Source organism: Sebastes umbrosus, chromosome 12 (genome assembly GCF_015220745.1).
Source record: "Sebastes umbrosus isolate fSebUmb1 chromosome 12, fSebUmb1.pri, whole genome shotgun sequence".
Taxonomy (NCBI): domain Eukaryota; kingdom Metazoa; phylum Chordata; class Actinopteri; order Perciformes; family Sebastidae; genus Sebastes; species Sebastes umbrosus.
Genome location: NC_051280.1, coordinates 32,843,118 through 32,860,534, shown reverse-complemented (window position 1 = coordinate 32,860,534; position 17,417 = coordinate 32,843,118). Strand labels below are relative to the sequence as shown.

The following is a 17,417-nucleotide window of genomic DNA, read 5'->3' as shown; positions in this document are numbered from 1 at the left end:
GTTCACAACGGAGCGTGATCGGGGATGAAATAGGGCGCCTCCGATAGTGAGTTTACTGTGTTCCAAACACGTTTTCTATCGTCCCGGGACGCCGTTAGTCTTGAGCCCCGACGGTGCCTACAGTACTGTAGAAAAACTATTAACGTCACGTTTTCAGAGTTTTGGCATCGACTTGGAACCGAAGTATCGGTTCTCGTGACATCCCTAATTTACATATATTTTAGTCCACTTTTAGCCATTTGATTTTTGTTAGTTTACATATATTTTAGTCCAGTTTTGTCTCTTTTTTGTCGTGTATTTTTCATGTCTTCTCAGCCGTCATAACTTTGGCACCTGATTTTGATTTAGTTTTAGTCTTTTGATGAAAAATGATACATTCATTTTAGTCAAATTTCAGTCATTTGAATTTGAGTTTCATGTTTGTTTTTTTATTTCTATTGTACAGTAACCATGTCGGTTAGGTGTCGTCTGTCGCCTTGTAGTTTTTATTTGTTGGTGACGCATTTAATACATTTTGTCCTAATTCTTGTTTTCGAAGGTTGTCGATGAATATGTTTCGTGGTAGTTCGTCATCGTTGAGGTACATTTTGAACAGATAAAAAATGTGCAATTAATTAAACGTGATTTTAATCGATTGACAGCCCTATAATCTAATTTATATTATCCTGAGACAGCAGCACGTTTGATTGACAAACAGAAAAGATGGTAAATGGAGAGCATGGACGACATCAAGTATTAGATTCTAGAGGGATATTACTCCTCGCTCGGTTGTGTTCCTCTTCATCACATCCCTGAATCATCCAGAAACCCTCCTCCTCCTGAACATCCTGCTACATCCGCTCCGTGGTGATGCTCCTATTTATAGCAGCTTTTGGCAGGCAGGAGTCGGCGCTGTGCCTCCTCCTCCTCCTCCTCCTCCTCCTCCTCCTCCTCGTCTCTCTCAGAGCTGTCGAGGAGGAGGAGGAGGAGGAGGAGGAGGAAGAGGCGGCTCTCTTCAGGCAGACAGTGTCATCACTGGAAACCTCCTCGCTGCCTCCTACATCCACATTTACATTAGCGCTGCCCTCGTCCACAGTGAGTGGGCTCAGTGTCTCGCTGAAGGACATGAAGCTGCTGCAGCGACTCAACCTGTGATGTGTTCACAGGACGATCACAGTGTGGGCCGCGCCAACGCCGTTCTCTCTCTGGTTTTAGATCTGTCTTATGTTTTTAATATCGGGCGCTGAAAAGTGGCAACAATTGAAAATGATGTGCAGCTTTTCTTAGACAGATTTAAGCCCGTGTGGGCTCGAGGCGGTGCCACGTTGTGACAACCCAGAGGGAGCCGAACCTGTAACCCGACTGTTTTCACTCACTTCCTGCTCTCAGTTGCTCGTCTCGAGCTCCTTTGTTGTGTTTCCTCGTGGTGTCGTGACGGCTCAGTTCGCCTACAGCCTCCTGATGCTTCTCCATCTGCTGCTGCTCTGTGGTCATGCAACATTCAGACGGAGCTGTTGTGTTTCCGTAGATGGGAACAACAGTTACCTCAAAGTCACCTAAAGATTTGAGGAAGCAGCTGGAGGGACGATGATGATGACGATGATGATGATGATGATGATGATGATATCTTATTATTGAACATGTGGTCGGCAGGTGAACATCTCTTACCAAGGGAATACATATCCCTATGCTTGAATATCTCCCGAATTGATAGCGCAGGTCACATGAGTGTGCACACGTGTGATGGAGGGTATCTGAAAAGTGATATTACAGCAGTTTAGTTGAGTGGAAGTGTGAATGAGGTTTGGAGGAGGCTTCAGTATGGATGATATTCTTTATTGTGTAAACGCAGTCGCACACAGACTCTAAAAATCCTGAGATGCTGCAGGTATTTCCTGGAGGGTCGAGGGACCGCTTCGACAATGGCCATGACAGTTTTTCCTCGCCAAACTTTTATGTAACTTTGGAGCGTTATTTTTCCTCCTTCACGGCAAGTTAGCATGACAGGGCTGGTACCAATGGATTCATCAGGTTTTCTAGTTTACTCTTAGGGATGCTAATTTTGAAAAATGTTCTTAACCGATAACCGACCCTCGTTAACTGATTACTAACCGTTAACCGACAAGATTTGTGCCTCGCATGCAGCGGTGCACCAGCTGCAGTGTACGAGCACAACAGACAACTGAGTCTCCAGTTCACCCGTACGGGAGCGTTAATTTAACATGCAGCCACTTTCCCAGTAAAAGTCTCCACCGCACATTTAGTTTAGGCTACAACTCCTCTGCTCAAGCGAGCTCAAGACAGGAGCCGACTTCCTGTATCTGTAACGCCGGCTCCACCTCTTAAGGTGGATTATTAAGGTGGACCAGCTTTTCCCCTTCAAGTGACGATTTTTTCTCAGCTTTTTAATTAATTATTAATATTTCTATTAACAGTTTTATCCGATAGAGTTAATCGGTTAAAATGCTTAATGTCGCTTAATGGTTAAACGCTTAATTATTAACATCTCTATTCACTATGATACCAGTACCCTCACTCTATCTTTAAGCTTGTAGCCCGCTACAACCTCCGAAAGATTGATTGCATTAATGCGTTAAAGAAGTTACTGGTTAAAACGAGTTTACATTAACGCGTTATTATCGCGTTACGTTTGACAGCCCTAGTGTCGATGTTTTCTTACACCCCTACTGTGGATTCAGGTATCCCCCTCGCAGCTGTCCAATGGTGTTTCACTAAAACAAAATCCCTCATGTAATCAGGCTGTGATAGTTTTTGATAATATCCATATTACCACTGGGTCACCATATGATTCTACTGAGTCTGTCATGGATAATATTAAACCTTCCAGTGTTTAACAGTCGATGCTGGTTGGAGGTCAGTTTAACTCTGACAGTATAATCTGTCTTCCTGTTTTAATCCGTGGCCTCTGCCCTTCACACGAATGTAATCCTCCAGTAATTAAATCAGTGATGAAAGCCGGACCATCATCGTGGAGAATCACTGCAGACGCAGCTCAGCAGATGTTTTCACTGAAATCACCACGGCGAGTAATCTCAAATCTCTGCTTCGCCATCGAACGAAACGAAGGGATCGTAAAATCAGAGACAGAGAAACGTACCATATAGGATGTTCTCATGGTCCATTTAGTAGCTGTTGTTGAGCTTTCAGTTGTATCTCATGATCTTCATCAGCACGTTGAGTTCTCACAACAATGTAGATTTCCATGATATTTTTAACACTAGACCATGAAGGGAAAAGATGAATCATCCACTTCTAGGGACTTTATCTTTAGAAAATCTCTAAATTAATACAATAAAAATGTTTGATTTTCAGCATGTATGTAGTCAGAGATGTCCTGAAGTCAAATATATCAGTCATTGTCAGGAATCATTTATTATCCAGCAACCCAAAAATCAAAGAATAAAGACATTTCCCTCACAGATTAGTGGTATTTTATATTTAATCTATAAGGGACATGTAATGTTTTATTCTTCTGGTGAATATAATCCAATCAATCTTATTTCCATAGATGTATTTTGTATATACAGTTCCCTTTGTTAACACCTTATTTTGAAAACCAGGCGTAGTTAGTACTTCCTCTAACTTCTCCAAGGTGGTCTCTAGCTCTCCCGTCAGCTCCGTTCTCTTTATCCATCCATGGTCAGCTCCATCGGGGCCGTTTCAATGCAGAGAACATAAATGTCAGTATCTGGGTGCTCTACAGTCGTAGCGTCGGCCCATTTGACCACGGAGACGAGAGCGACGGCCAGCTCGACTGCAACGTTACCGCCATGCGATAACGTTTCCTGTCCGTGACAGAGTTAGCATGCAGCTTTAGCTCTGCTCTGTCTAGCTCTGCTTTTCCTGTCAATGTGTGAAACCCAAAGTGTTTCCATCCTTTACTGGATGTGTAGTGTTTACCACGCTGGATTTAACATGGGAGGGTGCAGGTCGTATCCACGCTGACCCTCCAACGTTTTAGACTCTCTGAGGTTTGTTTTGGTTGACGGATACGGAGCGGATATGACGTCACGTTACTCAGACTACCACAATAAAAGTGGTAACTTCCTTCTACCTCCACATAGACTCAGATGAAGCAAATATATCGATTCTGACATTAAAACGTAAGTTTCTTCCCACCCGTATGATCTGAACCGCGGTCCTCCCTCCTCTCTATAGCAGAATGATATTCTGACCACCGCCTGAACCTCTCTGGCTTCTTGGTTCTGATTCTGATTCTTCGGTTGAAGCTTCTGGAGCTGGTCAAAAGGTGTTAATAAGAAATGTGTGATTTCTCTTTAACAAGCGTCCGCCTGCCTTCTCACACTCCGTTACTGCTGTTAAACGATGTGAGACTCACATCGCACTGATCAGCTGTTAAAGATCGCTCACACTGAGAATATTATTCAGGCTTTTTATATATACGTTTTGACTGCAGAGAGGTTCGATTGAGTGTTTTTGTAAGATGAAGTAGCAGCAGAAATAATGTCACGTTGAGCGTCTTTTAGCTCTTTTGTCAAATTTATTACGCGTAAATAAGTCAGTGGTCCACTCACGTGTTTACTCAGTGAACGTTAGATTCCTTTCAGATTATCTACACCGTCCTTTTGTTGGAAAAAAAAAAGCATGTTTTAATTAAAAAAGCATTTATATATAGATTAATACAGCTCATCCTCATATGTAATGTTATAACGTCATCTGTATAAACCTCTCCTGTGTATATATAACTTATGACTCAACCTGTATATATAGAATCTCTCCTCTAATATTCATCTTATATATATTAGTCCCATATTCGTATAGCTCTATGTACATAACCTCTCTGTGTATAGATATAAATATAACTCTATATGTCATTTATTCTTTATAATACTCTTATACAACATCTTTTATAAAATAGTTCATCAGTATGCAAATCAACAGATGTCTATCCACCTTTACTTCAATCTGTATATGTGTCTATTTATATACACCATAAATATTGTCTTTATTAGCACTTTACTAGTTTGCACTTGTTGAGTCTGGAAATCTCAAGCCTTGGGCCTGGAAGGGCTGAGACGCCAGTTCAATGTTCTTCAATGTTCAATTTTAAAGGTGTCAGAAAGTCAACACAGGTTTCTCAAATGAATCTCTTGATTCTGTACAAGGATGGTGCAAGAAGCAGAGTTTTATTGTGTTTCAATATCAGCAGACAAAAACACAACCAAACCCGAGCCGTTCCGGACGCGACTGTTTGCAGGCTCCACATCACAACCCTATATACTAGATCAAAGAGCTCATCCCACCGCTCCGCCATATATCTTTGTATCCTCCATTTTTACTGGTCTCTGTCAAAATATCCACTAATCAACATATACCATACATCTGCTCTAGGTGCCTCCCCGACATCCATTATGTCAGAGACAGATTCCCTGTTTTGGGCCCCTTCAGTGGCAGCCTTGTCCACGCAGCTGCGAGGTGATTTGGAGTTCGTTTGCATTACATCACTTAGAGCTGTGAGTTACAGCATTGGAGGTCTAATAAAAATACAGTAGCACTATGATTGTATGCTGTTTCAGTAATAAACACAGGGTTATAGGATTAATACTTTTATCATTGTTTATCACATTTTTATATAGTTAAAAGGGATTACTTCTACACACTCTGGTTGGATGCAAAACTGCATGTCGTCGTACGTGCACTATGTGCAATGACAATACAGTTGAATCTAATCTAATCTAACTGATTTTACTTGTGTTATACAGAAACTTTGTAATTTTTTCACACGTGAAACGGTGTTCCACGTGTGAAAGATTATCCCCGTGTGATGAATAATTCACAGGTTGAAGCGTAATTCAAAGTGTGAAATGTATTATAAAATCAAAATGTGGTTTGTGTCATCATCCCGTGTGAAACGGCATCTTACATTTAATGAAAACATACATTTCACATGTGAAATACCCACGCAGCATACACGACGACATGATTCTCATTCCTCTACCGTGGCCGTTGAACGTTGCTCTCTAGTGTTTCCTAAAATATCTCCCGTAGTTTGAGCTCTGAGCTGCAGCAGGAGGAACGTTTGGACAGACGGTGGGCTGGATGACTAAACGCAGCAGATCAATTTCACAGTGGCAGGCAGTGAAAAAAGTTAATTTCAGACCCTGGTGATACGTATCGTATCGTATCGTTCCCCCCTTACACTGTGAATGGGAAGAATTACTCTGTTTCAGAATGTATTTGTGAATCTGACTGATTTGTGTATATTTGTAATATCTCATCCTCCAGGTTCTCCTCCTGGCTTCAGTTTGTACATGTGTTGTGTTCTGGTGATGTTGGTCACATCAGGGCTGAGTGTTTGTTCAGATTCACACCTCCTGGATGTGCAGGTGTTCTCTGTGCGCCGCCTCTCTGGCTGCTGCTGCCGTCCTTCATGAATTAACCAAACATTCAGTCCGTCGGCTGGCAGCTCTCCGCTTGATGAATGGAGACGCTGCCCTTCACACACCATCTGTCGGCTCAATGCAGGCTGCTCTGTCAAAGTACAAAGTGAAGTCTTCTCTCTGAAATATAGATATATATATATACATGCTGCTCTTTATATCTTTAGAAAACCACGACTGTTTAGTTGTTGATGCGTGGTGCTGCTCTGGCGCTGATCTCAGGACCACTGGAGGGACGTGGTTTTGACCACATGTCCTCAGAGTGATCAGTTTTTGTCTGGACCGCTGAGGGCCGGCCCTACAAACACAAAAGTCTGTCACTGACTGACTGATGAAGTTACACGATTGGTCCGCCGAGTGTTGGGAGTTTCCTCATTTCCGCCGTTGCTCTTTCAAAAGGAGGAGAACAGTTCTTTATGCAAATTAGCTCGTCCAGCGCGACGCGTCCGGCTCACTAAACCTGGACCAAGCTGTGAAACTAGGCGATCTAGTTCTAACATGAAACCAGATTCAGCAGATTCTCTAGATTGTGGTGGATTGTCTGTTAAGATATTAACAGAAAGTTGACGAGCAGGCCACCATGTGGTTTCCTGTTTGAAACGGCGGGCAGAAAACCAGGGACCCATGCACGCATGCACGTGAGAGGTGGAGAGAGAGAAGGAGCGCTGTGTGTGAGTGAAGGCAGACAGAGGAGCAGAGGAGCAGAGTACAGCAGAGACTCCGGTCCTGGAGACCAAAGCTACAGTCTCCCCCGCGTCCTCCGACCGCGGCCAACACTGTTTAACAGCTTCACTAGATACAACCAAGAGGTTTTGGTGCTTCACTGGAGTTTGTGTTGGAGTCGGAGTCTGAACAGCGGAGACACACGAGAGACCAGGAGACACCGACCAGCAATGATTTCTACGTGTAAGAAGTTACAAACAGTCCCTTTAATGTAAGATATGACGCCTATGAACAAACTAAGTAATCATTATTTTAGATAAAGGCTTTCTGGTGTTTTTCACTTCACACAGTTGAATCAAAGTGTTTCGCAGCAAAAGGAGACAACATGAGAGAAAACTAGTGAAACAGTTCATCAATGGTTTTATTGATTAACTTCCTGCAATGGACTCGTCAATAAACTGTGAAACCTCCAAAGTGTCCTTCAAGCTGCTGGACTTGTTGTGTCCGGCGGAGCTGTGCTCAGGAGTGGAGGGTGAAGGCGTCCGTCACTCAGTCATGGTTGGTTATGTAACTGCTGTGGTTTGGGGACAGTCGAGTCATTCACCTGCCACCGTGAACCTCTCTGCTTTTAAAGCCATAAAACAGATGAGTAAGACTCGGAGAGCTCTGACTCATCGAAGATGTGAAAGCTCCGGCAGGCTGTGGATCCACAGAGACACCGCGAAGACACCTGGCGCCTCGCTGGAAAATATTACAGTTTATTACTTCGGTCTTATTTTTGGTAGTTTTGCTTGATTTCCGTCAGTTATAATAAAAGTTTTCCCCATTCTGTTATTCCCATTTATAAATCTTTCTTTGGATGTTCCTGAACATAAACACTCAGGACTCTCCTGGATGATGTGATGACCTTCTGACCTTCTGACCTTCTGACCTTCTGACCTTCTTTTCTGAGTAATCACGTTTTGTCAGTTTGGTGAAGGGCTCTGAATACTGGGGGTGGGAAAAAAACGATTCATAATTTATTTTTTACGATTTTGAAACAGATGTTTTAATGTCAGAATCGATATATTTGCTTCATCTGAGTCTATGTGGAGGTAGAGGGAAGTTACAGCTTTTATTGTCATATCCGTTCCGTATCCGTCAACCAAAACAAACCTGAGAAAGTAGAAAACATTGGAGGGTCAGCGTGGATACAATAAATAAATAAAATATGTTCAAAAAGAATAAAGGCTAAAAAAAGTCAGAAAAAAGCCGAAATATGTAAAAAAAAAAAAAAAAAAAAAGTCTGAAATATGTCCGAAAAATGCCAAAGTATGTCCGAAATATGGCCCAAAAAAGGCCGATATATATGTCTGAATAAAAGTCTGAAAAATGTCTGAGATATTTTCGAAAAATATGCCTGAAAAATGTCCAAAAAGCAGAAAAAGTTCTGCAAAATATCCGAAAAACTTGCCAAAAGTTAGCAGGAAACGGTAACGTGGCGGTGGAGCCGACTGTCGCTCTCGTCTCCGTGGTCAAATGGGCCGACGCTACGACTGTAGAGCACCCAGATACTGACATTTGTGTTCTCTGCATTGAAACGGCCCCGATGGAGCTGACCATGGATGGATAAAGAGAACGGAGCTGACGGGAGAGCTAGAGACCACCTTGGAGAAGTTAGAGGAAGTAGTAACTACGTCTGGTTTTCAAAATAAAGGTGTTAACAAAGGGAACTGTATATACAAAATACATCAATGGAAATAAGATTGATTTGATTATATTCACCAGAAGTATAAAACATTACATGTCCCTTATAAATTAAAAAGAAAATACCACTAATCTGTGAGGGAAATGTCTTTATTCTTTGATTTTTGGGTTGCTGGATAATAAATAATTCCTGACAATGACTGATATATTTGACTTCAGGACATCTCTGACTACATACATGCTGAAAATCAAACATTTTTATTGTATTAATTTAGAGATTTTCTAAAGTTAAAGTCCCTAGAAGTGTATGATTCACGACATCCTCATAATAAAACACATTTCATTACGTCTCTGTAATATGTATGACTGTAAACGTCTTTAGTTCAGCAGGTTGTTGCTTCACCTTCAGGTTTCTGACCTCAGAGTCCGTGTTTGACTGACGTGTTCTTGATTTGGCTCTCATCGTTTCTGTCTCTCTGTGATGGAAATGAGTAAACTGTACTTTGTTTTATTAATCTGCTGAACTTTTTAATAATTACAGTTATAACACGGCATGTTCCACGCTGGTTTGATCTGAAGGAATCTGTTCTAACCAGCTCCTCTGTCTGACCGTGTGTTTCTGTTGTTTCCTGTTTCAGAAGTACAGGCACCACGATGAGGACTCGTCCCCCCAGGACCAGAGCTCCCCCCAGTTGACGGAGGAGGCGGGGGGGCCGGAGCTGGTCCAGGTAGCGGAGAAGAACCTTTCCCAGATTGAGAATGTGCACGGATACGTCACCCACGCTCACATCTCACCCATGAAGGTAGGAGACGGAGTCGGCCTCATTTTCTGTCTCTGCTGCTCTCTTCTATCCGTCTGGCTCGTTATTTATCTGTTCATGAATAACTATACTGGCACCTTAATCAGAAATGTTGTTTCTGATTATAAAAAAAGAATAAATCTGTAAAAGAATATGAAAATAAATGTGGAAATATAAAGACAAATAAATTAGAAAATATATAAGTACATTATTTAAAGTGGAAATATAAGGAGAAATAAATTAAAGAATAAATAAGTACATAAATAAATGTGGAAATATAAAGAGAAATAAATGAGTATATAAATAAATGTGGAAATCTAAAGACAAATAAATTAGAAAATATATAAGTACATAAATAAATGTGGAAATATAAAGAGAAATAAATTATAGAATAAATAAGTACATAAACAAATGTGGAAATAGAAATAGAAATAAATTAAAAAATAAAAAAGTACATAAATAAGTGTGGAAATATAAAGAGAAATAAATGAGTACATAAATACATGTTGAAAAATAAATAGAAATAAATTAAATAATAAATAATTACATAAATAAATGTGGAAATATAAAGAGAAATAAATTAAAGAATAAATAATTACATAAATAAATGTGGAAATATAAAGAGAAATATAAAATAAAAATGATAAGCATTTTAATTGTTGCTTGTTTAATTGTTAATTGCTGCTGGCACATTTACTAGTTATTAGTAAATATTACTAATTATTTAAATGTATTCATTTTAACATCAATTTAAAAAAAAAAAAACAGTAATTTTGAATGTCATAATTATATTTGGATTTTATTGAGTTAATTATACCAGTAGTAATATCTTAATAAACGGAGGCTGAACTAGTTCATTTTTCTGTAGATTGTATTTTTTAACTTTCAGTTCCTGGCGGGTGGACGTTAACATTACTTTATTAAGAAAGTCATTAAAAATATATATTAATATATATTACCCGTATCTGTAAAAACATTATATTATATGGTGATAAAACTTCGGATAATCACTAATATGTTTGGCAACGTAACACAGCGTCATTGAGAGAAGCAGCCTGAACAAACAGTACAGGTCCTTCAGAAGCCAGTGAAGTCTGTTTATCTCTGTCTCCATCTATATCTTCTCACTTTCACTTTCTCTATATTTCTGTCCATCTCCATCTGTTGTCAACACACTCTCTCACACACACACACACACACACACACACACACACACACACACACTCACACACACACACACTCACTCAGAGAGAGATGGAGGATGATGGTTGCTGCTTGTCTGTGTTGCCTACATGTGGTTCAGCTGCTCTGAAGCTAGAACCTGTTCTGCTCATCGTACCTGTCCCCTGTCATGACGCCATCTCACACACACACACACACACACACACACACACACACACACACACACACACACACACTCACACACACACACACTCACTCAGAGAGAGATGGAGGATGATGGTTGCTGCTTGTCTGTGTTGCCTACATGTGGTTCAGCTGCTCTGAAGCTAGAACCTGTTCTGCTCATCGTACCTGTCCCCTGTCATGACGCCATCTCACACACACACACACACACACACACACACACACACACACACACACACACACACACACACACACACACACACATAAACATACCAGTTATAACAGTTTACATCAGCTATAGAAGACTTGTAGGGGCTTTGCTGACTCCTATAAGTTCTTGCTGTAACAAGAGAAAGAAAGAAAATCCTCTTTTTATCAGCGGAATTAAAAAAAACTCACAGCTTCTTCGTTTTTTGTGATGAACGATTCATCTACCACATCGATGCATCGATTTATATTCCTACGATCCAACTACATCGATAGGTACTCTGTGTATGACATCGTCGAGGAAGAGCCAGACGAGCGATTTCCAACCCGTGTTTTGAGGTCCAGCGTGTGGAGATGTCCTTTATAAATCGCTCGCAGTTCGCAGAATATGCAGATAAAATACAACACGAGCAATCTTTCCACGCACCTACTGAGACATGTGATTGCTAAAACCGAACGCCCAGGTAACTCTAGCACTGCATTAATTGTTGTTTACTTGTTTATATCCATAATTAGTTTATCCCTGATTCCTTTACAAGAAAGACTTTGATGAATCCTGACCTGCTCAGTTATATACAGTTCTATCAGTTTAAGTGAAAACACGACCTTAATAAAGTTAATACCTGTAATAATTCAATACATAATCAAGCAAGTGTCCTAGGAATATATATAATTATTTATAATCAATTTTATATGATGGGTGTTTTTAGCTTGTCGCCCCAAAAATAAATATATATATATTTTTATTTTATTTTATTTAAAAAAATCTTTAAATTTTCTCAATTTCAACATAAATCTTTTTATCTATTTTAATTGTTTTAATCAAAAGCTTTATAGCGTATTAAAAATAATTAAAACCCAATGCTTACTAATTATAATAATTCAATAAAATCAATTTATATAACAGGTGTTGTTAGCTCGTCGCCCCAAATAAATTTTTAATTTAATTAAAATGAATATTTTATTGGGCAAAATCAATCATCTTAACAGAACCTTCTAAAACAGGGATTAGAACTAAAATAGATAAATATAGGTTTTTATTTTGTCTTTAAAAAATCTTTATATTGTCTCAATTTCAATATAAATCTTTTATCTATTTTAATTGTTTTAATCAAACGTTATATAGTTTCTCCTGACCTGCTCTGTCCAGTATCCAGATGTTTATTTCAGAGTCTCACTGACTGAATTTTTGGCCCAAAAAAAAGTTACTGTATCGATTTCAAGTCATTGAATCGTATCGTATCGCTCCAGATGAGCCACATATCGTCCTTGAATCGTACCGTAACCATGGAAACCATGTCTTATTCTCCTTCCTGTAACTCCCACCGAGAGGCCGACGGGAGCGTATTCACCGTTAACTCGCCCTCAGACCACCTGGTTGTCGTCAGGTTGTCGGTGTGTTTATTAAAACCCAGAACAGAACTTTACCGGGAGCTCAGCCTGGAGAATTTGTCTCCGTGTTTTTGGGAGTTTGAGCCACACTAGAGAATAAAAGTCAGGATATAACCTTTTAAAAATCAAAAGTAGTACTGCTTTGAGCAAAATAAATTAAGACTTTGCTTTATGATTTTGGAAACTTTTTACCAACTAGACATTTAATAAAATAGTTGAAATATAATTGATAGAAAAGTCAATGATGATAATAATCAGGGATGCACCGATAAGGTAATGCAGTTTTATAACGAGAGATTTCAAGAACAATAAAATGTTATTTTGTCTGATCTTCTGAGAATGTGAGTTAGAAGGAAAGAACAACGAATGAAAAGTAGAAAAATCAAATCATAAAGCAGGCTCTAGTTGTGTGTCTCTCTGAGGTAAAAACACGGAGAGGATTCTCTAAACCTTTTTATTCTGTTTAGTTTCAAGTCAACTGGCTCGTATTAAATCCAGTAAATGTTTTACGTTTGGAGACAAATGTTTCCTCCGTTTAGTCTCAGTCGGTTTGTGAAGTGTTCAAACTGCGGTGGCCGTCTCTGTGTCCAGAGTTGATTAATCCAATCTGCAGATTAGCTGAGATGTGATACTTCACAGGGTTTGAACATGTTCACGCTGCCGTGGCCGTGGTAACGGAGCACATGAGATCAGATCAACCTGACTGTCCAGACGGCTCAGTGGAGCTCTGCTGCCGCCGTGTGGTGGTCAGACACGCCGACAGCTTCTGTGATTTTTACTAAGAAACAGGTCACTTCCTGTCTGAACGTCGGCCTCTGAGTTCATACTCATAAATGTTTCTGCAGCCTTCAGACCTGATAACTCAGGATTCGGTCCTGGAGAGCTCACATGACTCAAAACAAAATCATTAAGTGAATAAAAAATAAAAGAAAGTACTGCAAAAGTCAAGAAACATGAATATAGAATAGAAAGATTTATAATAAAAATATGAAAAAATACTATAAATATATAAAAATGTATAAAACATATACAAAATATGTACAGTTTATTTTTAAAAATAAAGAGTTGTACAGTTTTGTGCAGGAATGTGTCAAATATTGTAGTATACTGTATACTATTTATAGCCCACTGTAGTACGCTCTGAAGGCAAACAGACAAATAATAATATTAATAAAACTTTGATCAGAACTGTTCAAACACGGTTATATCACACAAAAACACAACATTATATAACATATACATACATATAACATATAATACCTGTAATAGTTGAATACATAATCAAACAAGTGTCCTAGGAATATATTTAATTAATTATAATCAATTTGACATGATGGGTGTTGTTAGCTTGTCGCCCCAAATTTAGTTTTAATTTGAATTAAAATTGACATTTTATTGTTAATCTTAACAGAATCTTACAGGATTAGACTAAAATATATTTTTTTTATTATTATTTTATTATTTTATTTTGTCTTTAAAAAATGTTAAAATGTTCTCAATTTCAACATAAATCTTTTATCTATTTTAATTGTTTTAATCAAAAGTTTTATGGCGTATTAAAAACTAATTAAAACCCGATGCTTACCTCTACACCGCCGATAATATCTATTTAACTAAATCTTTACTGTGTTTTAAAAACTCTTCTTCTTCTGTCATCTAAACTCTTACATTTATTTATATTCCAACGTCTAAAGAATTATAATTATTATTATTTTTATAATTATGACATTTAATTCTCAGCAGATGTTTCGTATCATTTCTCTCTGTGGACGTCTCCAGATGTTCACACGTTGTGGACACCGTGTATGAAGCCAGAGGCCAATCAGATCGTACCTGTCTCTCTACACGTACCTGTCTCTCTACCTGTCTCTCTACACGTACCTGTCTCTCTACCTGTCTCTCTACCTGTACCTGTCTCTCTACCTGTCTCTCTACACGTACCTGTCTCTCTCTACCTGTCTCTCTACACATACCTGTCTCTCTACCTGTCTCTCTACACGTACCTGTCTCTCTACCTGTCTCTCTACCTGTACCTGTCTCTCTCTACCTGTCTCTCTACCTGTACCTGTCTCTCTACCTGTCTCTCTACACGTACCTGTCTCTCTACCTGTCTCTCTACACGTACCTGTCTCTCTACCTGTCTCTCTACACGTACCTGTCTCTCTCTACCTGTCTCTCTACCTGTACCTGTCTCTCTACCTGTCTCTCTACATGTACCTATCTCTCTACCTGTCTCTCTACACATACCTGTCTCTCTACCTATATCTCTACCTGTCTCTCGACACATACCTGTCTCTCTACACCTACCTGTCTCTCTACCTGTACCTGTCTCTCTACCTGTCTCTCTACCTGTCTCTCGGCTCAGTCACCCGTCCACAGACTGACCCTCCAGCTGAGCTCCGTCTCACGTGTCCTCCTGAACACCTGAACCAGCTCGTCACCGTAGCTTCACTCATCTTTGTTCTTCTGCTTCACCTCTCTGTCTCACTCTCTGTCTCACTGTCTGTCTCACTGTCTGTCTCACTGTCTCACTCTCTGTCTCACTCTCTCTCACTCTCTGTCTCACTCTCTCTCTCTCTCTCTCTCACTCTCTGTCTCACTCTCTGTCTCACTCTGTCTCTCTCTCAGGTTACCTGTCTCTCTCCTGCTTTGCCTTTGTTTCTGTATTTTGACCTTCGCGAGACTCCGTCTGTCCTCCTCCTCCTTGTATCCTGTAGGTAGCATCTCTGGAGTGCATCTTTGACGGTTCCCCGGCGTTAGGCCAGCAGCAGCAGCACCACCCGGAGCTCCCTTCCCCCACGTCCTCCACCCTCTATAGCCACGGCGAGGACAGCCCCCTCCCCTCCTGCTCCTCCAACCCCTACCCCCCAATCCAGGTAAAAACCCCACGGCGACCCACACCTCAGGGTCACTGCTGGAAACAGGAAAGTCGTGTTGTCTACATCTCACCATGTGTTCATCCATCGTGTGGCTACGTCGTTCATGTTCAACGGAGTCCCCGTGAAAAGACTCAACTGGTCTTAAAACACGCTGCTTCAGGTTTTACTGGTCTGAATGTGTAGATCAGAAGAGATCAGCTGGTGTTGAAGTCGTGGTAGTTGGGGGGTGGAGCTGCAGTCAGGACGTGGTTTGCTAAGCTTAGCTTAGTTCGAAGCAAATTCGTTTTAACGCAACTGATCTTTCGGAGGTTGCAGCAGGCTCAGTTTTAAAGCTAGAGTGAATACTGGTATCATATGAAACTATAAAACCTGATGAATCCATCGGTACCAACCATGTCATACTAGCTGGTCATGAAGGAGGTTAAATAACGCTCCAAACTTACACTAAATCTTGCCAAGGAAAAACTGTCATGTCCATTTTCAAAGGGGTCCCTTGACCTCTGACCTCCAGATCAGTGAATGTAAATGGGTTCTATGGGTACCCACGAGTCTCCCCTTTACAGACATGCCCACTTTATGATCATCACATGCAGTTTGGGGCAAGTCATAGTCAAGTCAGCACACTGACACACTGACAGCTGTTGTTGCCTGTTGGGCTGCAGTTTGACATGTTATGAATGGAGCATATTGTTTTATGCTAAATGCAGTACCTGTGAGGGTTTCTGGATCAATATCTGTCATTGTTTTGTGTTGGTAATTGATTTACAATGATAAATATATACATACGTTTGCATAAAGCAGCATATTTGTCCACTTCCATGTTGATAAGAGGATTAAATACTTAAATATAAATAATTAATAATTAAATATAAATCTCCCTTTAAGGTTCATTTAGAACTGATAAAAAAAAGAGTGATTAATTTGCGATTAAATATTTGAATGGATTGACTGCCTTAATAAGAAACCACAGTTTGAGGTTTTAGGGGGAGTTACATGCTTGAACTATATCGATGATTATGATCTTCTGATCTAGAAAGTGAGTCATGACGTTTGGTAAAATGTTGAAACGTTTCCTTTAACGAGGTCTTCGATGTGACAGATCTTATCTGGTTGCAGTTTGAGTTTTGTCGAGTGTTTTAGTCTCTTTAAATGGAAACCATTTATTTAAATGGTGACAGCATGATTATAGTCCTGTTAGTTGAGTTTGTTGTTGATGTGATGTGTTTCAAATGAAACCTGAAGCTTAAATCCTGGATGGATTATTATGAGACATCCGTGCTATCTGTGCTAGCAACATGGCTGTGGGGGTGGTGGTTCATCATTCATGTTCCCCTCAGGATGAACTGTACTGGCTTTGGTGATCCTCTGACTTTTCATCTAGCGCCATCATCACCTCAACATATCGGTGTCTAATACTTTGGTTTATGACCAATTACCTGCAGAACTAATGACATCCATCAGCTCCAGCTGTGCCCCAGCTGTGCTCTGTGTTTAAATAGCAGATGTTAGCATGCTAACATCTGCTATTTAAAGCCGTTTTCTCATGTGATTCTCTGGACATTGTCCGGAGTTTTCCTTTCACACATGTAGCACACAACAGGAGATTGTCCGTGTCCGACGCGTTGTCTCCTACTGGAAAGGTTTGGGCGAGGGGAGGCGCCCGGGGAGAGCGTGCAGGAGGCAGGTCATGATGCAGAGTCTCTTAAAGTCTGCCTTTACCGACAGAAGTTTCTCGTCTTCATGTAAGTGGAGCAGGTCGAAGGCGGCAGCGAAGCCGGATCTGGGTCCGTCCGCGGCGGGCTGGTCGCTGCCGGAGGCCCCGCTAGCGGAGCTGAAGGAGTTTCTGGTGAACCTGCGTGATTTGGTCTGATTTCACTGGACCCGATGACGAGCATTAAGAATACAATCTTCTTGCTGACGGTCTGGTTTACTTCTGTAGGTCTCTAGATGCATCAGTTCCTCACAGTAACTTTAATTAGTAACTATAGGATAAATGTCGTGGAGTAGAAGTATGAAGTAGAATG

The 17,417-nt window shown here is 40.3% G+C and overlaps 1 protein-coding gene across 25 annotated transcripts in view; it reads left to right on the top strand.

Moving 5' to 3' along the window:
- LOC119498442 (discs large homolog 1-like protein) overlaps positions 1-17,417 on the top strand; it is a 136,857-nt gene that overhangs the window by 67,973 nt on the left and 51,467 nt on the right. For 13 of the 25 annotated variants that reach the window (XM_037787375.1, XM_037787367.1, XM_037787366.1 and 10 more), the window contains 2 exons: positions 9,389-9,553; positions 15,232-15,390. In XM_037787375.1, the coding sequence (XP_037643303.1) occupies positions 9,389-9,553; positions 15,232-15,390 (324 nt within the window). The remainder of the gene's footprint in view (positions 1-9,388; positions 9,554-15,231; positions 15,391-17,417) is intronic. The other 12 variants (XM_037787380.1, XM_037787384.1, XM_037787379.1 and 9 more) reach the window with 1 other exon arrangement.